Source organism: Mauremys mutica, chromosome 5 (assembly GCF_020497125.1).
Source record: "Mauremys mutica isolate MM-2020 ecotype Southern chromosome 5, ASM2049712v1, whole genome shotgun sequence".
Taxonomy (NCBI): Eukaryota; Metazoa; Chordata; order Testudines; family Geoemydidae; genus Mauremys; species Mauremys mutica.
Window position 1 is genome coordinate 36,825,362 of NC_059076.1, and position 27,133 is coordinate 36,852,494.

General features: G+C 39.9%; 1 protein-coding gene across 5 annotated transcripts; it reads left to right on the forward strand.

The window, feature by feature from the left end:
• CXXC4 (CXXC finger protein 4) lies at nt 1-27,133 on the forward strand. 5 transcript variants are annotated; one of them, XM_045017429.1, is made up of 4 exons: nt 313-452; nt 2,837-4,101; nt 7,087-7,107; nt 23,530-27,133. In XM_045017429.1, the coding sequence occupies exons 2-4, from the start codon at nt 3,076-3,078 to the stop codon at nt 23,572-23,574; spliced, it is 1,092 nt and encodes a 363-aa protein (XP_044873364.1). In that variant the 5' UTR covers nt 313-452; nt 2,837-3,075; the 3' UTR covers nt 23,575-27,133. The 5 variants fall into 5 exon arrangements, with proteins under 5 accessions (XP_044873361.1, XP_044873364.1, XP_044873365.1 ...); XM_045017426.1 differs by lacking the exons at nt 7,087-7,107; nt 23,530-27,133 and adding an exon at nt 1-245 and having other exon boundaries at nt 377-452; nt 2,837-4,282; XM_045017430.1 differs by lacking the exon at nt 7,087-7,107.

The window sequence follows — 27,133 nt, forward strand, 5'->3', positions numbered from 1 at the left end:
ACACACAAACAGAGAGAGAGAAGGGGAGAGAGACTCCCTGGCTCCCTCCCTCCCTCCCTCGCACACAGCGACTGGAGACGGACCGAGAGCAACGCGCAGGGAGAGGAGACCACCGAGCACACAGCCAGGCGCTCTCACACATACACGCACACACATACTCACCCAGTGCCTGCTCTTTCCTCCCCCCCCACCCCGTCCTCCTCCTCCCTTTCTCTCTGCAACAAGGGGGGGAAAGCCACTTACAGGTATTTGTCTAGTGGCTCGGCGTCTTTATTTTTTCCCACCCACCCCCCCTTCACAGTTTGTTTACAAGTATCAAAGTTGTAATTGAGGAGCTGCCAAGACACATCTGGATATTTCTTCTTCTTTGTGCTAGGGAGTGATGTGCAACTAATTAAAGGCAGGCAGGCTGGTAGCGTCTGCAATTTCCAGCCCCCCAAATAAAGAGACTGGTAAGTGATTGTTTGGTTCTCTTGCTCTCTCTCTTTTTGTTTTTCCTTCGGGGGGGGGAGAGGATGTTATTTTGGGGTTTCTTTGCTTGGGTTTTGGGGAGGGGGAACTGGTTTTGCTCCTGTCCTCTAGGATCGTAAAAGTAGATTAATGCGAGACTTGGGCAATAAAAGGCGCCGCTGTATTAATTTATTAATTAATCTGCACCCGCCCCTCCTCCTGAATGTTAAATATGACCTTTGATCTCTATGTCTCTGGCAGACCAGACATGCAATATTGAACATGTACAGGCACATTGGCTTAAGCAGGAACCCAATCATGCAATCTGGCTAGCTATTTTTATGATTATTTTTAAATGTGGACTATAGTTAAGAAAAAAAATCAATAGCTGCGTCTTAGGTACCCTTTTCATGCTCCAGAGATGCATCGATTAAACAATAATGACCTGGTTGGTGGGCACCATCATTTTCTCCTTTCTGATGGCAATAAACCTTGAAGGGGGATAGGGGTGGGGGATTGGAGAGGTAGCAAGAAAAGAAAGATTTTGTGCAGAATAGCCACTTTAATGCTCTGAAAATAAAGCACAAAATGCGTGTACTATTTAATATATCGAACTAAAGGCTAAAATGTTAACACATTTCCCTCCCCAGTTGTGTGGATTTCCTACACATGGTTGGCAAAACTAGTTTTATTGAGTAGTTGTTATTATGGACATGCGGTTACAGTTTCATTTATAGAAACTAGAGGTCTTTGCTATGTGCAAATTCTTAGCCTTTTTTTCCAAGTCTGTGTTTAGCCTGGAGCTTTTAGGGGCACCCTTTTTATTGCCATCAGACCCCTAAAGGGAGCAATAGTCTCAGTTTTTCCTGATGTGAAAATAGAGGTGGTTCATATGTGATTAGGGTCTTTCTGTGATTGAAAGATGCATGCTAGTTCCTAATCCAGCCAAGGGTGGATCTTTATCTAGATTTATTCTACCATAATCTGGATTTGTTTACATAAACCCTGCTTTTTAGACTATAACATCAGTAGATGATGAAGTTTTTGCACTTGGTAAATTGGCCTATAAACGGTTCATTAATCTAATTATGATCCTAATTACTATAATTGATAACCATTTGAACTATACATATTTTAGCCTGAAACAGTACTGGGCCACATTTGGTGTCCCCAAAGTAAAGGTTTCTGATCAATATATATAAATGTAAAAAAATGCTAGAATAAGTCTAAAATAAGTATCCAGGTGAAGAATCTGGAAAACAGAGACTGATAATAGAATTGTGTTTTAGTTAGGTTTTGCTTTACTTTCCAAAGACAGAAATAGTGTACCTTTTTCTCTATTATAAACTAAAATATCCCTCTCCATATCATAAGAAGGGCCTATGAGAAATAAAAGGCATGAAAATCCTTATTTCTGCATTAAACTTTTAAAAAATAAAATAATAAGAATAATAATGAATCTGTCAATCCCACTAATGGTTAATTCAGCAGGTAACCATATACTTGATGGAGTCTTTTATTTTATTTTATTTTTTGTTAATAAACCAATGTATATTCCTGTAATGCCTGCAGGAGGTCCTTTTTTTTTTTTTTGGAAACAGTCTTGTGCAGCCCCCATGGCTTGGAGATGGAAAAGAGCCTCCAGAGGAACTGGGGATGTTCAGCCCAGCTGCAGGCTCTGAGATCAAAAACTGTGAAATTGCCTGGCTTAAATATTTTTCTCTCTCCCCTTTTTCAAAAAACGAGCAGAACACCACCCTCTCTACCCCACAAGCACCACCACCATCAAATGGCTTGTACAATTGAGATCTGTCCTTGGTACATTGAATTAAGACCCTAACAGAACCAGCTGTGCTGGGATTCAAACTAATGACCGTCAGACACAGAAGGACACTGTGGCAGCTGGTAGTTCTTCCCCCCTCCCCATTTTTTTCTGCCTCTTTAGTTCAGCTTGTATGTGAGCAGGCTCTTAGTACTGTGTGTTGCTTACAGTTTATTCTCTAATGCATTGTGGACTTTCTCAGTACTTCATATCCTGTTCATTTGCTTCTTCAGACCATGGCTGCTATCTGCTTTACTTGACATTTGCATGCCCTGGCAACACTTGTTCACACATTTCATATGCCCTCTGGTTACAGGTATTGCATGTCTTTAGCACTCCAACTGGCCCCTTTCCCTAGGCATTTGTCAGCGCCCCTCCCCGGGTATGCCCAGCGATTAATGCATTTACTCAGGGGGAGGTGAGGCAGGATAGAGCGGGAGCGTGGCGGTGGGCTCGGGGCTTTATTGGTTCGCGTGCAAACGCTCTGGAATTGCTGCTGAGTGTGTCTGGGTGACTGTCTCCTGTGCCTTGACATCTTTTTGGAAATGACTTTCTTTATTTTAGTTGTCACAGTTCCTGGGAGAATGCAAACGAAGAGGCTGCCTGACAATTTGCCGGCTGCAGAAATGTGCCCCACAGAGGATTAACACCCCCCCCCGCCCCCTCCATCCAGCACCCGACCCCATCCATCTCACCCAGACGACGGCTCCTGTGGCCCTCCGCCCTGCCCTACCCTGCCCCTCACTGGTGTCCCCCCCCCTCCACCCTTTCTCCCCCTGCCACCCCAGCATCCCATTGCCACCATGAACACCAACGTGTGCGTGGAGAGCGGCCCCAACCCCGAGGCCCCGGGGCTGCCCAAGGATAACCACCTGCCCGAGGGGGCCCTGAACAGCCTTGTGGATTACAACTCGGAGATGGAGCGCTACCGCTCCTTCGCCACCTTCTACAAGACCAACGGGGGCGCCTTCCCCCAGGCGGCCAAGATCGCTCGCATCACCACCCCCATCTTCCCCAGCGCCGCCGCCGCCGCCGCCGCCCGCATCGGCATGTCCCCCTGGAACTGCGATACCGCCACGGCCGCCGCCGCCACCGCCATGCTGTGGGGCAGCGGCGGCGGCGGCGGCGGCGGCGGCAACACGGTCCCCGGCGGCGCGGCTGGTGCAAGGAAATCCGCCTCCTCCGCCGCCGCCTCCGCCTCGCTGCACGCCGGCAGGAGCAGCCTGCACCATCGGAACGAGTCCCAGCGGCTGGGCAAGCCTGGCTGCGCGCCCGCCGAGCAGCCCGCCTTGCAAATGGCAAATAATAATTTCCTCTCCACCTTATCCCCCGAACACTGCAGACCTTTGGCGGGGGAATGCATGAACAAGCTCAAATGCGGCGCTGCTGAAGCAGAGATAATGAATCTCCCCGAGCGCGTGGGGACTTTTTCCGCTATCCCGGCTTTAGGGGGCATCTCATTACCTCCAGGGGTCATCGTCATGACAGCCCTTCACTCCCCCGCAGCAGCCTCAGCAGCCGTCACAGACAGTGCGTTTCAAATTGCCAATCTGGCAGACTGCCCGCAGAACCATTCCTCCTCCTCCTCGTCCTCCTCCTCCCTGGGAGCCGCCGGAGGAGGGGGGGCGGCGGGGGGAGGAGGAGGCGGGGGAGGAGGGGCAGGCAACCCTGCCAAGAAGAAGAGGAAAAGGTGTGGGGTCTGCGTGCCCTGCAAGAGGCTCATCAACTGTGGCGTCTGCAGCAGCTGCAGGAACCGCAAAACGGGACACCAGATCTGCAAATTTAGGAAATGTGAAGAGCTAAAGAAAAAACCTGGCACTTCACTAGAGGTCAGAGGAGATGATTTCTTTTTCCCCAGCCTCCCTCCGTCCCTGCTCAACCCCCTCCCCCCACCCCTCCAGTGCTTCTTGTCTAGCTTCAAGATGCAGCATCCCTTTTCTGAAGCTTCATTCAGGTTGTAAGGGTTATTGCCCATGTGACACTGGCTTCCCTCACTGGCACCTGGTATGAACCCACCCTGAAAGTAGAGGGTGGGGGATGCTCTTAAATAAGAGTGTGAAGGAAGGGGGGGCGGGGAATCCCTTTGGCATTTTTATTTTGGTCCCTGGAAAAAATCACTATAGCTTCATCTAGTAACTAACATCACAGATGATGAATTAAAATCTTCGTTAAGAGGGTTCTTTAACACCCCTGCACATGCTGGGCACATCCACATTGATGTGAACAATCTCTGTATGTTTATCTGTCATTTTAAAGAGTTCTGTCTGGTGACATGGAACAGATTTTTACTAACATGAAACCAGTGGTGGAGGGTAAACACTTTTAAACCTGAAAGCAAATGGGGTGTTTATTTATTTTTTCTAACTTAATTGTTGTCATTATGAGATCTCTGTGCTTTATCTACTGTGTTTTCTATCTGACTGGTAATTAATTATCTTTGATTTTGGTGGAGAGGAGGGGGAAGAGAGCAGGAAAAGAATGTAGCTGAACACCTGACTTTTTAGTGGTCAGCAGTTCAGAACAAAGTAATAACTCGTTATTTTCAGGGTGACTGATGGCAATTTGATTCAAGAAAGACAATTAGTCACAGAGTTAAATAGTTTGGTGAAATGTGCTACAAATTCTTTTTGGCAATGCAATTTACAACGTCATCCTTTCTTGGTGTACTAAAATGTGATGTAAAAAATAAGCACAGGTATGACTGAAATTATGTCTGATTGAACTGTATATACATTTATTTTTACAATGTGTCCTCAGAACTGACAATGTATTGAATATCACAAAGCTGTAAAGACAGGTTTTCAAGTTTGCTAGACATACAAAAGACAGACAGATATGATGTTGTGGAAATTTCAGTTCATGTATTGAGTACAAGAGACAATGATAAAAATACAAAAATATATGTAAAATGGCTATTAGGTGATATTTTTAGACAAAGGAAAACAAGACAGAGGAAAGACTAGTAATCATATGTAATCCCTTGTCATTATTAAAATTATAGTGTTGCTGGTTAGATGCACATATCAGACGTGTCTGAAGGTGTCAGGGGGAATGGTAGATTTAGAACAGAGGAGTACTGTGTATACTGGGTGACAGTCACAGAAAATAGCAACAAAGTGAGAAATTGCAACTTTCCAGTTTGCATGTGTTTTGTGGTTATTTTCTAAATCATTGGTTGCAGGAGTTTTCTCCAACAAGGGGTGGGGTCTTGGGGTAAAGAAAAACAATCCTTCAGTTTGTTTGACACCAAATAAATGGATACAGCCTTATTGATATTAATATTGCCATTGAACTGAAGGAAATTTTGCTTTTTATATTAAAATTTTGCCATCGTGATTTATTGTATTATATTGAGTCCCATCAAAAGATCATGTTCATTCCTCCTTGCAAGAATGAACTATCCTTGTTGAAAATTTGGTTATTAGCCCATTTTTATACATTTTCTTCAGCTGCTTTTTGTAAGTAATCCAGTATCACAGAAATACAGCAGATTATATGGATTTTTTCTGATGCTAGACATCAGCTGTTAACTTTTGATTTCACTTACTGGTTTTGGTCAACAATATACTTCTGTTATATTTGTAGAAAGTTTTCAAAGAATGTTTATAATCACCCACTCTGCAATAAACAGATCATGCTGAATTTTAATATTGATCTACAATTTAAAGAGAGATTACTTTTTTCAGTGGCACTTGTTCGTTCAGCGACATTGAACTTTGTTATACTATTTAGGCAAAAAGTTCTTTTTCTTTAGGCTTGTAAACCAAGATGCCTCTGTGATTTATTATTTATGATAAATGATCCCGATGGATTATTGATTTGTTCAGAAAGTGAAATATTTCTAGAGGAGATTAGTTTATATGTTATCAGACTTTTGTATGAGTTTGTGTGCATCTCTAAACACATTTCATGAATTTCCTTGCTCCTGACAAAGGTGTTCTACAGCCTTAAAGATTGTTCAGGCATGTTATGAGAATGCTACCCATTAAAATTGTTTAACTGCTGTGGCTAGTAAAAAACCCATGGTTTTATTAGCCACTTGTGTACTTTCATAACCACCTGCCTTCACTGCTTTTCTTCATTTTTTCTCTCTCTCGCTGTCACACACACCTCTGCTGCTATATTATGACTGGAAGGAAGCAGATTTCTCTCTCCAGCTGTAGAGATATCAGTAGACGTTCATTCTCCGTAGGTCATATCCAGTCACAAAGCATGTCACGGCGTGTGGCTAATATCCTTACAGGCATGTTATTTGTCAGTAGGAAAGGAAAAGTTCCCAAATTGGATAACTCTCTATTTTTGGTCATTTTTCTTCTTTCTTCTTCTTCTTTTTTAATTAAATAATAAAGAATGACAGCATGACTGCCTCAAGCACATGTGCAGCAACACTGTTCTGGTTGTAAGGCAACCAGCTGGAAGCATGTCAGAGAGTGACAGGGCCTACATGACTGAACTGAAACAGCAGTCGTGGTTGCAGGTGGGTGAGCATAGTCTGCTTGCTGAACTGGCTTCTCAAGCTAGCTTGTCTTGTGGTCTTTGTAAATCAACAGATCTCCTTAGGTGATACACTATGGCCTAGGTAGGCACCTTACTGAGACAATATAATAAGAATCAAGGGTTCAAATTCCATTATATACATATGGAAATTGTGGTTGTCAGTTACATACAAAATATAAAGGATATTGTCTACAAAATATGGAAATGACTAAAGATTGGAAGTAAAACTATGCAAAAAAGTCAGTTAATTGGTTGAAACCACTGAATTCATCTTTCTTTTTTCCCCTTAAATCTGTTCTTGTCCTGGTGCAATGAAGGCATATGATATAACTCTCAAGGTTAGTACACTAAGTTTAAAACAGATTCTCATTAATGCTTTCAGATTACCTGACCCTTACCTTTTTAATTAAATGCTTCCCTTCCAGCCTTTTTTTCAAACTGATTTTATTTTTCCATGTTTTTCTTATATTATCTGTGCTCTAGTATTTTTAACAGAATTTTATTATTACTAGGTGACTTTATGTATAGTATTAATACATGTATGAAAATAAGATTGATGCCATGTATCACTCTGTATACTCGTGTATGTATACACTGTGTTCATTTAGATTTACAGTAAGAGGCATAACAATTTTTAGTCCAGAGAGATTACTTATTTTCCTCCCATTAGTACACATTTATAACTCCTACTGTAAGTTATAAAGACTAAGAACCAAATCTTACTTTGTGCCTTTCTCACTCTTTGAAGTCAATAGGCCTGATTATGATTTCACTAGTCAGTTTTATGCTGGTGTGACTCCATTGATTTCAGTTGCACCACTCTGGATTTAAACCAGTGGAATATCAAAATCAAGCACAGAGTCACTCAATTGAGTAAGAGTGGGATTTGAGCACAACATTAAGTACCTTTCATACGTGGGCATAGTGTTACAAGATTCAGTGTAACATACTTTATTCATAAAAATACATGTTAATTAATTTAGTTACTATTGAAAAAATAAGCACACTTATTTTCCATTCAAAAATAAGTTTTCAATATTAAAATTTAAATATGAAGGGCCTAATCCCATTCCCTTTGAACTCAGTGTGGGTTTTGAGACTGAGTTAATTGAGAAAAGGATTGGGTCCACTGATTTCAATGGAAGCAGCATTTGACCCTGAAAATGTAGCAGCATATGGCATTGCCACTAGGGAAAAAGGGGACCTGTGGGCAACCTCAGCACTTTTGGTGGCAAATGTGAACATTGTTAAGGCAACACTATGGAGCTCGGTGGGCAGGGGTCAATTAGTGGGGCCTCAGAGGAGGCATTTTTCCTCATGTCTTTCTAGCTTTAAGTTACATATTGTGATGGGAATCAATAATGTGAAGGAAAACTGGGAGGGAACAGGCAGCTAATGCGAATGTCAGGGTGACTAACTGGAAAGTCAGAAGGAAGCACAAACTACTCTCTGTGTTTAGTGATCACCTCACTATCTGTGTTTGCTGTTGTGCACTGAATTAATTATTACTATTAGTTACTATTTGTGTTAGCATAGTGTCTACCAGCCCTAGTCATGGACCAGAACTCCACTGTGCGAGGCTCTGTACAAACACAGAACAAAAAGACAGACTGCATGCTCTGTGGGTCAGCAACTAAGTAACTGCATCAGTCTCTTATGGGCTCATTTAAAGAATTTGGTTATCAGCCATAAAGCCCGCACCAATCTGGGACTTTGCAGTTTCTTCCTTGTTGTGCAGTTGTATTCTGCCACAATGCTCTTGTTTTTCCATCTCCATGACTGAACTCTTAGGGGAAGTGATAGAACATTCTTAGGGGAAGGTTCTTGGCTCTGGAATTCACTTCTCCTTGCAGTGTACTAGACTCAGAATCTGGTGATTTTATTTGATTGTTTCTTTGTTTTTTAGAAACAGGGCAAGATGCATTTGTTTCTCTGTGTTTCCTTGTTTTCTGCTGCTGCTTCTTAAATTGAGCATGTAGCCAAAGAGGTATTTATCTTGTCAGTGGGTGGAGGAGACAGAGGCAGTTTTGCTGAAACTTTGCAACAGCTTTTTTAATTAATTTTTTGTAGCATTCCCCTGGATATTACAATGATGGGTATGATAGACATGAATTAAATAATTAGTTCCTTTTGGCCAGCTGAGGTCCCATCGAAACAATGCGCATCACAATGACGCCTGCTGCTGCTGCTTCAAGGTATAGTCTGGAAGAGCTGCAGGCATCTTCACTCACTCTGGTTGACACACGTCTTAATCCTGCAGCTGCTCAGAAATCTCATTGAAGCCATTTGCAGTTCTACACATGGGACAGGGTCCTGCAAAGTGTGAAGTGTCTTCATCTTTCAATTAAGTATGGGAGGCCAGTGAACTGAGGACCTTGGAAAAAGCATTCAGCACCTTTCCAGATCAGGCCTGCTGTCCCTTTACTGATCAACAATTCTAAGGGGTTCTTGATCTTTAAAACTGTAGAGGAATTGGTACCTTCTTAAACAGAGATGGTATTCAATCTTTTTATTAAATTTCATATTTTCTTACTGTCTTTATGTAATTTTTAGAAGTCCAAACCAAACAAAAACCACACAAAATATTAGTGTACAATTCAACCAATTAATATAATAAAATCCCCAAATTTTTAGTTCACCATTGATGGGAGACATTCACAGACTACTGTTGATGACATGCACTAGAATTTTGTGTTGTGCGAGACGGGAACAAAATAGTCGAATGCTTTTTAAAATGAAATGGACCACCACTAAAGAAATCTAGCACCACCAAAATTAGGTACTAAATTGAACCTAATTTTAAGGAATCAGACAGACAGTCATATCTGGTTAAACTTTTTTGTTGTTGTTGCAAGCTCTACTTTTTATTCAACAATAATTTGTATTAACTAGTCTAATCAGTAAAATGCCTGAATGATCAGAGATTAACAAGTTATGACAGTTTTTTGTAATTTCATTGCATGGAATATTTCTTTGCACACCTTTTAAAAATATTGTAGATTAAAAAACTGATGAGTCAGGATTATAGATCCAATTCAGCCCTGAGTTACAGTCTTGGAAACCCCATTTATTTTAGTGAGATTGCACATTGTTTAAGTCAAGATTTAATTTGGTTCAGCGATCTTAAGGTATTATACCTTATATAAATACAATGGGTGAAATTTTGGCCCCATTGCAGTCAATGGGAGTTTTGAAATTGACTTCAATGGGGCTAGGATTTAATCTAGCATTGTGACTGATTCATCACTGCATTTTTCCAGTTTTACACTGGTGTAACTCCCCTGAAATCAATGCATATTGATTTGGTGGGGTTGAACTGATTGGTTCACAATTTATATGGTAAATAAGACCAAATATTTGTTTGGCAGAAATAAGCGTAATAAGTAAAAATTTGAAATACGCCTAAGGGACTTAGGAACCTAAACCCCATTTTCTAAAGTGACCTAGGCACTTAGAAGCCAATTGAAGTATTCTCCTAAGTCACTTTGGTGCCTTTGACAATTTTATCTAGTGGTGAATTTGTCCAATGCTTGGATCATACAAATAACTACATTGTGTGGGCTATGAATTGCTTGCCAAGTAGTCTAATTTAAGTCACTAGGACTCCTTGTCTGAGTACCTCACCGTACCGTTTATTCGGTGTAAGAGTTGCAGAGTTAGGGCCTAAATATTTGCATTTATATAAAGTATTAATATTTTATTTTAATCGGCCAGATCCTGAAGTTCCCACTCAGTTTATATTTATTAGTTAGTCTTCCAAAACTCTTTCTGAGGTCAATGGGAGTTTTGATTTAGAAAGGAATGAGTTAGGACTTCAGCTGCTGGCACACCATGAATAGCAAGTATGTGGAAATGCTCTTAATATATCTATATTTTTAAAAGTCTGCTTCAGAGACTTTGATAATAATCCCAGTTGATAAAAGCCAGTTACAAATTGCTGTACCACCATTAATGTATTTGTTGTATAGTGACCATTATATATAGTGTATTATATATAGTGCAGTAAAACTAGGAAAATACCATTTCAAACTATACTAAAAAAAGTATCAATGAAGGGAAAGTTGGTACCCTGAATGTGTAGGTTTTAAAGTTTAAGTTTGCTTAATAAAATATCCCTATGCAGGTAAACCTAGAACTCTCAACTTTAAGTCTAATAAAATATTACAGGATCTGTTCAATCACTGGTTTAAATTTTAAATGGTCTTTGTGTAGGACATGTGAAAGGTTTAGAGTAAAAATTTCAAAAGTATCTAAGTGATTTAGGCTCCTAAGTGCCCATGTCACTTTTTGAAAATGTTCCTAAATCTCATAAGTGACTCTATGGGACTTAAGTACTATTGAAAATGGGGTCCCTAAGTCACTTACATGCTTTTGAAAAATTTTCCTATAGGCACAATTATGTTTGAGGAATAGTTTTGTCCTCAAAAAACGTTCTCTGTTGTTGTAATCTATATATTTTGGGGAAAATTCAATTTATCCACTTGTTCTTGTCCCCTTAAATCTCTCCTTTGAGTGCTCACACTGAACAATAATGTTGTTTCATTTGACACTATTCTGCTAGTTGGAAACTCAAAGCTACAGTGGCTTATTTTTTCTTTTTTGGGTGCATTTGTATTTTTTGCAGTCATATCTTGTTTCATCACATGCAAACACCTGTCCTAAAATTGAATTATTCTGCAGGGTAATCTAAAGCCTCCCCCTATTCAGCATCATATGTTTTCGGTTGTTTATTGAGTTATGTTGCACCATACTTCAGACGCGACAGCCATTTAATAATGTTGAAGCCTTAGCTCTGCAGGGGCTAAAAAGATCCCAGCAGGCTTGTTAACTTCTACTCTCAAACATTATGGGGAATATTTTCTCCTCCCTGGAACTCCCAGGCTTCCTCTTAATTTATTTTAAAACTATAAAAATCCATAGCCAGGTATCTATTAAGCCTACTGGATTTTTGCAGTTTTCTAAAGTTTCACTATTACTTAATATTTAACCAGGTGCTTAGATACTACAGTGATGAGTGCAATATTATAAAAACCGACAATAGCTCAAGTCTAGGTTATACTTTGTGCCTTGTTCTTGTAACAAACTCATCAAATACTTGCTTATTTAGCTACGTTAGTGTTTCTTTTTTCTGCTGTTACTGAGTGTTTTTACTGAGATTACTGAATTCTGAACATTTCAGAAACCTTCCTTGTTTATTTTCTCAGGACCATGCATGTTTCAGCTCCATGCTGACTTGCAGTGAGTTACAATTTATTTTATGTAGCATCTTTAATACTCAATATCATAAAACACTTTATTAAAAGAGCCATTTGTAAGGTAAGGAGAATGGTGAGGTTTTAAAGGGAAGAGATTATTCAGTGGCTTAAAAAGTGGGGAAAAGAGAGAGAATTCCAGATGGACGGGGCAACACACTGAACTCAAGACAATTACAGTGAATTTTGTAGAGAGTGGACACAGGAGAGTTCAAAATAGGTAGTAGTCAAAAGAGTGGAGATGAGGACAGATAGGTAGGGTAGAACACAGCTACAGAGAATTCTCACAATAAACAATTTTGATCTGGATTCAGAGCCAGTAGAAGCTCACAAAAGATCGGAGTGAAACAACCTTACTTTTTATAGAAAAATAATAGCCTATTGCATTCGGACCATAAAGGAGAGAACTGCTGTAGTGAGGACAGGAAGTGACAAAAACGTGAATAAAAAATTCAGCAGAAGCTGCATCAAGGTAAGGATGAATTCTTGCAATATTTTATAGTTGATGTTAGAAAAATATACACATAATCAAAATATCAGAAAATACTATCAGCGTCTGGTATGATGCTTGAGGTCTCTGGTTGTGGGCCAAAGTACAGATCTGATTTAAGGAGAATAAGAGCAAAATTAAAAACATGAGACAAATGGGACTTTTTATCCAGGAGGACCACTGCTGTAGTTGATGTATTCTGCAGTAGAACATTATGGTGAAGCCAGGAGCTGACAGAGTCAAGATAGGCCAGTGAATGAACTGAGATGCAGAGTTGGTCTGCAAGGTCTTGATGGGGAAAGTGGCAGTCAGCCTAGAGACAGTTCAACCAGGGGAGGACAGTGCTGGAGATGATCATGGTTTAAAGAAGGGCAAAATTATTGATAATACTGAAAGCTGCATTGATATCAAATAGTGTAAGAAGACAGAGGAATTTGTGGTTAGGGGCAGAGCATTTATCATTAACTGCCCAAAGAGGCACATTCTTAGAGATGGTGAAAGAGTTAAAAACCATATTGAAAGCAATCAAAGAGTGTGTGCTGGGAAAGATGCTTAAATTGCTCAGAGGTTCCTGCTTTCTCCATAAAAAGCAACAAAGAGTCCTATGGCACCTTACAGACTAACAGAAGTATTGGAGCATAAGCTTTCGTGGGTATCCCACTTTGTCAGACGCAGATACTTTCTCCATGACTTTGTTGAGAGAAAGGAAGGGAGTGAATAAGGAAGGGTCAAATGAGACCTTTTCTGGTGTGTGGTGGTGGGGTAGTCTGCAGCTTTCAGAGCCAGAATAAAATCTCCAGTGGAGTCAATGGTAAATTATGCTAATATAATATTGCAAGGTGGAGGAGAAGATTATGACAGCCATTTTGGGGGGTGCGAATCTTCTGAGGAGGTGGTTTTGTTCATAGACCAGTGATGGTTGTAACTGGGACAGCAGTGGCCATTATAAGTGCTGTGGAAGGGGTGCCAGGTTGTAGGTGGAGAGAGGAAAAGCTGGCTGAGCTAAAAGTAGTGATGAAGTGACACAACATTTAGGCCATGTTTACACTACCTCTTTTGTGGGCAAAACTTCTGTCTGGGCAAAAAAGACACCCCTGAGCAACATAAATTTCACCAGCACAAGCGCTCATGTGCACAGAGCTACGTCAGTGGGAGATGCTCTCCCACTGCCATTTTTAGGTGGTTTAATAATGTCACTGCATGAGCCATCTTACAGTGGCACGGCTGCATCGGTACAGCTGTGCCACTGTAAGCTCGCTAGTGTAGACATGGCCTTAGATTTTCAAAAGAAAGATGGTAGCAAACACCACCTCAGTGGAGAGGGGTTGCAGGGAGAAGTGTCAGAATGGAAAAGGGATTTGGATTGACACTGAATTCCCAAGACCCTGGATGATGATTGACAAGAGACACTCAATCTTCACGCACTAGAAGGAGATTTTAAAGATAGTGAACTGGTCTTCCTCATGTCCCAATGGATAGTGAACTCCAATTTATTCAACTTCTTTTCCATTGGAGATGATCTGGGTACCAGGGTGAACATGTGGCATGGGAAGCTATATAAGATCAGAGGAAGACAAGCTGATCAAGAGCTAAGGAGATGATGAAGTTGTTAGTACTGACAAGCTGATAAATGGGAGGAAGGGAGATGATGCTAGCAAATGGAGGACTGAGATGATTCATTGAGTGGGCACTGCTTGGCCTGTGTATTTTTAGGTTATTAGAGGAAAGTATAGGCTCAAGGAGTGCAATTTTTAATTTGTGGAAGGAGTGATCATCCTGACGCAATGTCAGAGAGCTAGAGATGAAAAAGGGGAGCTGGAAGTGGATTATGTTGAAGGTGTGATCTCCTGAGTGGATGACAGTGACAAAACAAAGACAAAATGTATCAGGAAGAGAAAAAGTCAGAGACAAGAAGATGTTTGGAGAGGTCATTAATATGAATAGTGAACTCACCAGAGATTGAGTGGTGGGGGACTAGATGAAAGAAGAGATTGGTAATGAAATATGAAACCTGTCCCCTGTAAATCACCAGTTCAGTCCAGCCCAGGATGGTGATGCTTATAAACTGTAACACTAAAATGATTGTTTGGTGGCCTATTGTAAAATGAATTGGAGGTCTAAGTCCCGTGAGGGTGGCCACCTCAGAAAATTATGCCAAGTTAAGTGTTAATTGTCATTGTAAAGGGACTCGGAAGGGAGGCCAAGGTCTGAATGGCCTTGGAAATGATATACTACCTTTTAATCGCTAGAGGTGATCCTTCCAGTTGAGGAATTTGGGTTAAATACTGTAGGGAAGACTGTGCTGCTGCTCTTCTTGCTGGACCTGATCTGTGGATATGTTGAGTTCACCAGGCTTCTGCACTGTCAGTCTGGCACCTTTAACAGTCACTACATTGATTAAAAACAATCCCTTGCTCCTGTAAATTGAAGATGTCACAACTAATTACTAGAGCTGGTTGATATTTTTTGACAGTTTTGCCACAAACAAGGAAGCCTTTTTGTGACCATTTTTTGACTAACTCTGCTACTTTCACACTGTGAGAAATCCTAATGGATTAATTGGTCATGATGTCCTATTGATTAGATCATTTAGGTTCAGCGGTGTGGGAAGAAGGAGCAAGGGTTGCTCGCAGCCAGCGTAGTTCTAGGTCAAGAGAAAGGAAATATATACACCTCTACCCCAATATAACGCTGTCCTTGGGAGCCAAAAAATCTTACCACGTTATAGGTGAAACTGCGTTATATCGAACTCGCTTTGATCCACTGGAGTGCGCAGCCCTCCTCCCCCGCCCCCCGGAGCGCTGCTTTACCGCGTTATATCCGAATTCGTGTTATGTCGGGTCGCATGATCTTGGGGTAGAGATGTATTTAGATTTGGTGATGAGAACCAGGCCTCATCTATGTCTTGAGACAGAGGTTTCTTAGAAAAAAGGTAACCTAGAGGACATTAAAGAGAAGTCAAAGCTTGAGTGCTAAATCGTGTTCCAGAGGATGATGTACCAACAGGGATTTCTTATTAATGGATTGAATGTTAACAAGAATGCCTGTGGGGGAGGGGGGGGGGCTAAGTGATAGGGACTGATGGATGCTGTTCCTAGGGATTAAATTACTATAGTGACAGACTGTGTGTGTGTGGCGGGAGAAGGGAGTTTATAGCTGTTAATTCATAGCAGAGTAGAATGAGAAGAAATAGCAAGACAGATTTTAGGACAGAGCTGGAAATGAGTAATGAGTGGTTTTGATTTTTAGTATTTTTTGTAATATAACCTCTTGATATTTATATTATGTTGATGTGAAATAGCCAAATGCAGTGTTTAGAATTACATTATAAACTGTTCCTAATATCACATGAGCTAAAGTAAATAAATTGGATGCTACCATATTTTAATTTGAACTGTAATCCTGAAGGTACTAATTCATATCTCCTCTGGTCAGGTTAACATTTTTCCTAGCTCTCTTTACTACAGTGCTTCTACATGTCCCTTCTTCTTCCCTAAAAAAAAGTTAATAGATTGTCAGAGGCCAGTCAGAACAAACAAGAACAATCCCTGATACTGATTGAGGCCTTTGGGCTCTATTTATTAAATAATAAATAAATAATAATAATGTCATCTTCAGCAGCTAATCAGCTCTGTCCTCAACTTCAGGTATAGATGAAAATCCTTAGGAATTAAAAAATGTTAAATGACATTCCTCTGATGTTGATTTCTTCTGATTCACGTTTGACAGAAAGCTTTAATTAAGGACTGTTGTTTAGGGCCAGATCGTGGCTGCAGAGTAACAAAAAGGGAAGCAAGATCCCCACCACCATCTTGCACAGCCTTTCCAGATCACTGCTTTGGGTGCAGGGTAATGGGGAAAAGCAGGATCTACAAACTGCCACTCCCCCTCATGAGCAGATGAGTGGGGAGACGCAGAGCCTTGGCTCCAACCCTCAGTTTTTTGGCCAGCAGAGCTGAATTGGCATAAGGGAGAGAGTGTGCTAGAAAGGGACTGTAGCAAATTATTCCCCAACCCAGAAGAAGAAGGGTAGAACTGTTCCTTTCCGAAGCTCTTCCTGCTTCTTGGGGTGAAGAACATGCCACATGTACATGCCAGTGTTCAAAGAAGCTCTGCTTAACGGCACAATCTAGCCCTTAAGGATTTAGGACCAGATGATGAAGCACCCATTGATGCTGGGGAGATCTTACTTATGTGAGTAGTTTCCTTGAAAGCCAGTGAGACTACTCATTAGCGTAGGTGCTCACCAACACGATTAGGGACTCCATGATCTGGACCTTAATATTTCACGGCTGATATTTTTCTCAACACTAGTTCTGGTTCCATGCAGTTACTGATCTGTATCAGAGGGATAGCCATGTTAGTCTGGATCTGTAAAAGCAGCAAAGAGTCCTGTGGCACCTTATAGACTAACAGATGTTTTGGAGCATGAGCTTTCGTGGGTGAATACCCACCCATGCATCCGACGAAGTGGGTATTCACCCACGAAAGCTCATGCTCCAAAACGTCTGTTAGTCTATAAGGTGCCACAGGACTCCTTGCTGCTTTTACTGATCTGTATTTACCAACTGTTTTCCACAGTGATACTATTCACTAATATTTTTAAAATGTTAAAATTCTTCACCCATTTCTCAAAATTTAATCTCATGCTTTTTAAAGATGTTCCAAGTAAATGCAAGTAAAAGAAAACAAATATATGAATAATGTCAAATACTGAATATAAATAAAGATCATATCCTATTATCCTTATTCCCATCAAGAAGTACCTTACTCCATAAGTAGACCCATTTATTGCAATTGGGGCTACTTGCTACTGGCTATTACTGACAGTGAGTACAAGTGGAGAAATCTGGCCCTGTGAGGACAGGTCTTTAGTTCTGTAATTACCACTAGCCAATTCTGATTCCTTGAATTGTTCTTCACTCCTCAAATAGCCCCTTTGAAATCTGTGGGACTGCTCGCTGAGTAAGGTACTGAAAGTGAGTTAGGGTATGACAACTTGGTCCTGAATCAATGATTCAGTTTTTATTTCTCTGTAGTATCCAGCGTAGTGGTTTACTTTTTGCTGTACGAACTTGGTGGCAGAGAAAGTCAAATGAGTTTCCTAATCTGGTCTGTTCTAAATCTGGTTTGTGTCAAATACAGCATGGAAGATATGCAGTGCAAGTGGAAAAATAACTGCCAGTAAAAAGATACATGTCCTCTTGAAGCAAATAAAACTGACTTTTAACATAAATGTTAAATCTCATCCCTGGTATGAAGGAAGACAGGAATGTGGCTCAGGTACGATAAGAGATATTTTAACTCAGATTGTTAAAATAAGCTCACCACTGAGTTTCTGATCTGAAATACTTGTCCCACTTAACTGACAAGTCCAGTCTTAAGTTGGTTGTTAGAGGATGTCAGTTACAGTATGGTATAATTTATAATAAATAGAAAGACAGGGTCTGTGGGTGGAAGGTAGCAGAACCCAGCAGATCCTGGCAGATGTGGAGAATGACAGCTCCATGGCATGCTTCCATCTTTGTCCAGATCCTATGGAAGCTCTTCTGTGGGGTTAGGACTCTGCAGGATTTTGTGAGGAGATGCCAGGGTTGGAGGGGGAGGAGCATCTCCCTGTGGAACCAACCCCTCTCCACTCCCTCTGTTAGTCAGTGGATATTCATGCCTAAGTTGTATTCATGCCTACCTGAGACACAATAACTTGTCTCTGTGCCAGCACAGCTAGCCTGTTCAATGGCAGCATAGCTCAGCAAGATCCATCAGGAGGGGTTGGGAGTAGGGCAGAGAAGTAGCTTGAAAAGGCAGCCTGTAGTTTCTCTTCTGTGCAGATTTCCATGGTATGGAAGGTTAGGAGTTCATACACTCCTCTATGGTTCTCCAACCTCTCTAGCCTGAGGGAGAATTTCAGGGAAAGTCTGTGAGTTGAATCTGCCATTTATTAGGTACTCCAAAGCCATTCCTATATTTGTAAGTATATTCATGGGTGGAACAAACTGGCTGCAGAGAAGGTGCAGATAGGGACTTCACGTAACATGTGCACAGCACAGCTTAACTCTATGCCAGCTTCACCTAGTCACTTTGAAGGGGACTTTGAGGTGTATAGGTTCGGAGGGTGTGAACCAAATACCTGCAGAAAGCAGGACAAGGGTAATGGCCTTATACAGCTGCCCTGCACCCTCACCGTGGGCTGGGAAAGGATTTCTTCTTCCCAATCCTTGCATAGTTTCCTGCACAAAGGTAACTTATTCTGGCTTTGTGTGATGGAGAATACACTCCATGTATTCATAGCTACCTTGTCCCTATTCTTCTAAGACCTGCTCCAAGAAGAGTAGCATGGGGAGGAGGGCAAGTCTGGTGGGAGAGTGGGTGTGTTTTGAGGATATAGACTTACACCCATTCCTGGACACATGAGTAGCAGCCATCTTTTATTAGCCTTAAAAGAGGAACCTCAGGTAAAATGAAGCTTCCATCAGCTCGCAGCACTGCAGGTAATAGGTCTGGCTTGGTGGAATGGGCATGGGGGACTCCACATGCCTGGACAGCTCCCTGGCCTCCTCCAATATTCTGTTGTTTTCTGACTGCTTTGTGGATTTTGTGGAGTTTATTAGTCCTTTAACTAACTAATGCTGTGTTATTTATATACACAAGAAACCTACTCAGCTAGTTACTTAGGCAATAGTAACTGGTAGCCAGCCCCAAACCTTCGGCTGGTAATGGATGCAAAATGCATTACATGCAGGAACTGTGAGCATCTATCCTTGGCCTTGAAGACTAGCTTCTCCTTATCCCTCCAGTCACACATCACATGACACCAGACTCTCCAGTTTGTGCTAATGTCTGGTAGTAATGACATGTCTCACTGGGCCAAATTGTGCCATTTTTTCCAGTGGCCCAAGTACAGAACTGGACCTGTGACTTGGGGATTTCAGGGAGGGAATGTCCCTCACGGAGAGCCACTCCTTTCCCAAGTTCCCCAGTACACAGGGCACTGTGCAGAATCGTCCAGCCTGCTTTTTTTTCTATGCAGCTGGCCCACTGCACAGGTTGGTTTGGGGTCAGGAGAGGACCCAAGGGCCTCCATGTTCCATTTATGATACCTGTGCCTTTGAGGCATATTAAGGGAATAGTCCATGCACTCCTCCAAGTTCAGGGACTGTAATTGTGATAGGCCTTTGCACAGGCCATGACAGTGAGGGAAACAGCTTCTTGTGTGCACCCCAAACTCTGTGCACCCCATAAGGGCGTCTCATGGCCTGGTGTGTTTACTTCAGTGGTACTAGTCATGTCAGTATATACTATTCAGCATGAATAAGGGGTTCAGAATCTGGCCTGCAAGTATCTGGGTGTGTGTAAAAGCCCAGATTTGAATTTGCTACTGTGCTTAAAGGGTTTTCCTTTAAAAATTACAAATACTCAGGTCATAACTATGTATCCTTCTCAAATAAATTTTTTTAAATTTCCATATGCTGCTGCAAAATTGTTTCCCTAATGCTCTCTATAAAATAATAATAGAAATATGTAATCTAGCAGCTGCAAAGACTTGCATCGCAACACTGTATTAGAGCTACACCCACAGCAACAGTGTATACAGAATACATTTTTAAAATGTCTGAATTCTTACGCCAAAAAAGTAGCTGAGTTCAAGTTAAAATAGAGTCTGTGGTGAAGAATTTAAAGAGTCTGTAATTTCAGTATATTTTGCTGTTTTGCTGTATTGGAAGCGTGCGTATTTGTATAAAGGACCTGGTCCCACTAAAGTTAATGGGCATTTTTGCCCATGTGAACAGATACAGGCCCAATTTATATAATTTTTAAAATGTCATTTTTGGTGTGTGTTTATTTAAAGGGATTTGATTGTGTTTCTCTTATCTTAAAGCCAAAAATGTAATTCTCTAGGCTGTTTATGTGAAGCTGACTTTAAAAATGCAATTAAAATATAATATTTCAAATGTTTGAGCTACTTCTTTACTTACGTAGAAAATACTCTTGCTAGTTAAAGCTGGTCAAAAGAGAAACAGAATAGAAAGTTTTAAGCTTGAAGGTCATTTCATATCAGGTTTGTTTAGAGATAAATTATCTGGAACACGATGCTTTATAGCATTACCTGTTAGGAGAAGCTGGGGCTGCAGGTTTTTGAGTTCCCTCCTGGGAACGAGGCTGCTGTTTGTCAGTATTTGCACCTGCATGAGCAGTGAAGGCTGCCTTAAACAATGCTGATCAACTCCAATTCTATTCCTTACTTCCCCCTCCCCCTAACTTCCAGGGGAATCTGTCTTTCCTGTCACTCAGGATAATGATTCCCTGCAAGCATAACCGAGATTCAGAAACTCACTGTAATCTCATCAAGAGTTTGATTCCCCAGCTGGGACTCTTGGATTTATATAACCAGAAGGTAGATGGTCATTGCACTTAAACTTATGGATTGGTGTGCTGAGCCACCAAACTGGCTGAAAGATCTCTTTTCTCCTGGCTATAGTCTTGTCTGTTGTGAGGGCAAAAATCAAAACATTTCATCCCATAAATTGGGTTTGAGCTGATTTGATCCATCTAGTCAATCCTGGTTTGTTTTTGTTTTTGTTTTTGCCTGGTTTAATGATTGAAAATAGTCACAGCTGATTCCCCAGTCAGTGGCTAGTGCAATAGATATTTAATTATATAATATATGTTTAATTACAATTTCCTATGCCGATGCAAAAGATCTTATCTTGTAGTTTTTTAGAAGCACAGATATTAAAGAGCAGCTTTGCCCTTCAGAAATATTATTCTGTGTATTTAAAGGTCTTATTGACCTTTTAATCAGACACTGCACCTTTACTTCCAGCTGATACGACAGTGTCTGACAGAGTAACTCAACTTGATGCTGCAAGAAAGTAAATAAATGCCAGCTCAACCCCAGATATATAAAAAAGTATTCATAGTGGAATATTTAAATGTCGCTTTCAAAGACAATATGTAAGTGTAATACTTATATGTGATTAGCCATTCTTCTGAGGTTGATTTAGACATATGGTTGCTTGCTATTGTTCTAAACTCAAGCTTCTTTTATAGTCAACTTCTTTATAAATTATATTATCAGCAGCCATCTTACAACCTACACAGAACTCTGTGGCTTGTCTAGCAAGCATATCGTCTCTCTTCGGTATACCTTTGAAGGAAGCTTTGCTTTGCTTTGTCATTACAGGTACATACTCTAGAACTGAGCACGTGTGACAGAATAGAATAGGAATTGTTAAAGGGGACATAATCAATACTTATTTTGGCACATACTAACGAACACTCAAATATTCAGAGCATATTTATACAACAATCAAACTCATTTTTGGAAGCCAATTTCAGATGATTTATTAAACTTGAACATTCATAGATAGAAGTAGGATATTGAATAGTTTAGAATTCTGATTACACAGCAGAAATTCTTTCTTCTCTGATATTCCTGTGGGAATGAATGATAAAGATAAAACAAGAGGAACTCTGCTTTCCTTTTCATTCCCTTGCTATATTTATTAAAATGATTAATTTTAAGTGTTTCTGCAAGGGGACCTGCATACTGTTTGAGCCTGGTTATTACAACTGATTACTTTTATGATATAAAATGTTTGCTGTGGTAATTATTAGTTTTGTAGAACTTTGCAAAGATACCTTAACTCATATAACTGATTGGTGGTGCCTCAAAGCATCTTGCGCTGCATCCATAAAAATTTCTGGGTGTATGATTTATTAGCTGTATTTTGGAATGGAAACATTTAAAGGGCCGCCATAAAAATATAGCTTAAAGACTGCTTCTTTTCAGTGGCATTCTTTAATTAAAGTTTCAACATAATCCACAAGAACTATTTCAACACAAATATATTTATCTGCAATTTCCTTAAGACTGTGTATTAGGTTTTTTAGTTACACTTCTTCAGATATAATATTTGCTTGCGTGGCTATTTCTTAATGAACCAAATACAGCAGGATGGGATAACTGATGTGAATTGGCATGTAGTGATTTAAGGGACTGATCTTGCCCTCACAGTAGTCAGTGTAAAGTCATTAGCTATAGTGGGAGCAGAAATAGACCCCATAGTCCAATCTTTTGGGATGCGAGCACCATCAACCCACATTGAATGCAGAGGGAATTGAGGGCACTCAGTACCTCATAGAAATCACTCAGCACCTTGCAAGATCATGGTTTAAGTCCTTCCCTCTATGTTCAAACTTGGGTGCCAAAAGCTGGGTGTCCAAGGGCTGATTAAGGCACTTAAGAGCGTGGTGCAATTTTCAGATGTACTGAATGCTTGCCTGCAGTGGGAGTTGTGGGTGCTCAGCACCTGGGGAAAGTAAGCCATTTTTATTTTAGGCCTAGATCCAGGAAAGCATTTATGCATGTGCTCAACATTAAGCAAGTCACTATTCTTGTTGAAGTCAGTTGGACCATTCACATGCTTAAAGTTCAAGCTCTAGTGCTTTGCTGGATCCAAACCTAAGTGCCAAAATATGGAATGAGATAGCCAACTCTAGGTTGAAAATGTTGCCCTATTCTCCTAAGACATCAACACAGGTGCATCAGGTGACAGTGCACATTGTGATCATTAGATCAATGTCTTCATTATTCTTGGATTAAAAAAATGTCTTGCCAAAGTGTGTGTCTGCAAAACTACCCAACTATAAGCATACACCTAATAAGTCAGCGGATAGGCAGAAACCCTTTCAAAATGGTACGGTTATTCCATGACTACTCTCCATTTTCCTGGCTATATGTCCTAGATGTTTATAATTATGTTTTCATTTCCATTACTTTATTGATTAATTAAAGAGGAAATAGATAGTACATAGTGTATGTATGTATAAAATCCTGAAATGGCACATTTTTAGAAGGAGGACGTTTCTATTAATTATTGAGTTATGTGAGGCATCATGTTATATGTAGATAACTAAAAATATGGCTGAAATGTAAAGGAAAAACAACAAGAAGAAATCTTATTTTATAATGCCACAGAAAGAAAGCTTAACCTGTTTTCTTGCTTTTTTTATAGAGAACACCTGTTCCCAGCGCTGAAGCATTCCGATGGTTCTTTTAAGCAGTAGTATATCTTATTTTCAAGGCAGTCCGAAGTGAATGGCAAGCTAAAGTCTTGTTTTAAGAAACTGCTTAGTCCACCATTGAAGAATATACTCAGATACTATTTTCATTTATGTATAGGGGTTTCCTCAAAAACAAAACTTAAACAATCTGGGAGCCTGGGGAATTGGCCAGTTTATTCACATTCAGTACACTGAATCTTTATTTGATGTAACTTAGCTATACTAGTGAAGTTGTTGTCTATTTTTAAAGTGGCTGTAAAAAAAAAAGTTTGGGTAAACCCCTGCTATAAAATCATGTATCTTTGAAAAGTAACATATCTATACTTCATTTTCAAATATATGTGTTTCGGTACTGTAAACTGTACAGATAGCAGCTTGTATTTTGTGTGTTTAGACACAAGGAGACAATCATGTCTGAGCATCTATGGAGATTAACGGTTTGTACACAACAGTGTGGTTCTGCAAGTTAAATCTGGAGCAATAAATTCTAGCTTTAAATATTATTTTGCTGGCTGTTTAGCAGCAGCAGCAGCAGCAGCAGCAGCAGCAGCACTGTTTTACCATGCATCCTTCCATAGAGACTTGATGCCAAGTTTTACAAGATTAAAAGATTATGTTGTATCTAGCAATTACCTTCAGTTGTATTGTTGTAAGAGGGGAAGACATAAAATCTAAAATTAATCTTTTTGAGCACTGTTTTAGAGTAGTGGTTGTGCACTTGCATTGCTTCCAAAAGAGCTTTACAGAAGGGTATCCCTCCAAAGTAACACACCATAGCTGACTTGCTTTTGACTGTGCTGTAAGGTGAAATGCACAGTATAGATGGACATGCGGAATCAGTCATTTTATATATAGCATGTTCTAGCATACAAAATGAAAAGCGTACCATATCTGAGAAAAATCTATGAGTCAATGTATTTACCTTCCCACTAAGAGTTGCTATGTAGGTTTTTTCAATAGATGGAATAAAAATTTTATAAAATATATGAAAATATTTTCGCTCCATGTGCAACATTTAGAGATTAGGCTAGTTTATAAATTTAGACAGGCTTGGATCTCTCCTGCAGTTGTGAAGGCCATGAGAGCCTGGGTATTTTTTAAGTATATAAGAAAACCCCACATTTTTTCAACGAGTGACTATTTGTCCCCACACATCTTTCTTTGTCCACTGATCTTGGGCTTGCTGAATCACTGGTCCCTCGGGCCTATACTAGAATGCTTCACCATTCTTTCTCCTGTACTAGCTATGTATACAGAACATTTACTCCTCATAAAGGCAGAGCATGGAGTTACATAATTCAGATGTAATACAAGGATATGGAGGATACTGAGTTTACGTACACTTCATACAGAATACCCCATCACCTATTTATAGCTTGGCTTTGTTTTCACTCACGTGAAAAGGCCACCCCTTGAAAGTAAGAGAATGCTGTTACACCACATATTATATGTTTAGTATTTTATACAAGATAGGATGATAAATGCTAGTAGCGTCACAGAAAAGCATGGAAATAACAGGCTAATGATGCAGAGAGTGTGCCAATAACATAGTATTTCAGCACTTTCTCCATTATCTGCTCATTTTCAGAGTGCTTGACATATACTGGGAGGTTAGGTGAGCAGCAGAATGTGTCATCAGCGGTCTGTGGAGAGTCAGAGTGCTGGGAAAGTCTGAGGACTGACAAACCCTGGCAATGGTCAAGCAACCTAAGGGCAATGGATGGGAGGAGAAGCATCCTAGAATTGGCTGTGTAGCAGCAAGGGTCAGTAGTGTGTAGAAGGGCTGGGACACAGTAGAGGAGCATCAGAGGACTGGTGTGTTGAGCTGGAGGAGATTGCATGTGCATTCTAAACGTTAGGGCTGACACACATGTCCTGGGTTCCGTGTAGCATGACATCTTACATGTAATTTCAGAAAATAAATGCCATCTTTAATGTGCTCGCAACATGTGCCCCCTCTTATATTTTATAAAAGATCATTAATTAAACAATCATAAAATAAACTTTACATTCATTTACTTGGCAGCTTTGTACCTGATGTTATTTCATTTAAGACTTTCTGGTTAAGGCCACCGTTATTTACTGCTGGACCAATGAGAGCCACGTAAGGTCTTCTTTACCAAATTGTTAATTGATTTAAAAACTGACTGAAGCCTTATTTGCACATCTGGCTGGTGAGCTTGCCTTGCTTTTTGGAAAATTGTGATTGCTCTGACAGAAGTAGAGACAAAATTCAGTTCAGGCTACATTAGGTGTACAAAGATATTCATAGCAATGTACTTACTGTCTAATACCCTAATGTTGCATGTCTTGATGTGGTTTCTTTTTTTGTTTTGTTTTCAAGAACTGATGGATCTGTATATTGTAACTGTGGTGTTTTACGTCAATTCAAAATTGTTAAGAAAAGCAAAAAAACCTGTTAATTATTAAAAATGAACAAGGATTGATTTTCTTTGATTCCCACATATGTTTTTTTATTTATTTTGGACATTGTTTCTTTATATCATCAAGTTTTTCCATATTGGTAAAACAATATTTTTATGATGTAGTGCATAGAGAGCATTTTGGTTTTTGATGTTTGAAGAAGGAAATCCCTTTTCTGGCCTCTCTCTTTCTCTCTCCTATACATGGTACATACATATTTATAAATTAGATTATTGTCAAGTTCTAATTACTGAATTTGTGCTTTTCACAAGATCCTAAAATACTTTACAATATGAAATTTTTTATCCCTTTTTGTGTTCTTCATTTTCACAGTGCAAAAACCGCATAATATAAATTTGAAGTATTCTAGGTGTGAGCACTAAGCATGCCTAATAGAAAAAAATTCTTTTTATCATACCCCAGATAAACCTATTAAATAATAAGGCTGTAAAGGAGGCACACATACACATTATGTGACTTAATAATAGACACTCCCTAAGAGAAAGGAAGTATTCCCTTTTGTCCAGAACCCCTGGTATGTAAGTCATACAATTAATGCTAAAGAATATAAAGTCTCTAAATGGGCTATATCTGTAATCAAATAATGAAGAAGAAAGTAGTTAAATGAACATACCATTCAGGGTCGAATATATTCAGCAAAAAGCTGTAGTGGGTCTTTGATCATGGTTAGATGCATAGTGATATCAAACAGTTGGTTCTCATGTAGCAGCTAAATGTTTCAGATTTTTGTTTTTATTAAATTTGGCAGTTTCACACTGAGATCTACTCTATTCTTAGTGAATAAAAGACAGCTCCTATGTTAGAAAGTATTCCATTTTCACAAATGCAGGGAACTAGGAGATTTTTCAGAAACATGGGCCACAAAAATGTACTCCTTTCACAGTGTTCTCCTATTTCTGAACTGTGCAGTTATCTATTAAATTTTCTAAAAGATATTTGTGTAAGGTGTATGTATGCTTGTGCAATTATGAAAAAAAGCAGTTTTGGAAAACAGTGTATTTATTAAAAAAAAGTCACTTATGGGGCATGTACAAAACTGTATAAAAACATTCAGTTTGCCCAGTAAAGTTGTTTTTGTGATATTTCTGTGTTGTTGAATAAAGGACTTTA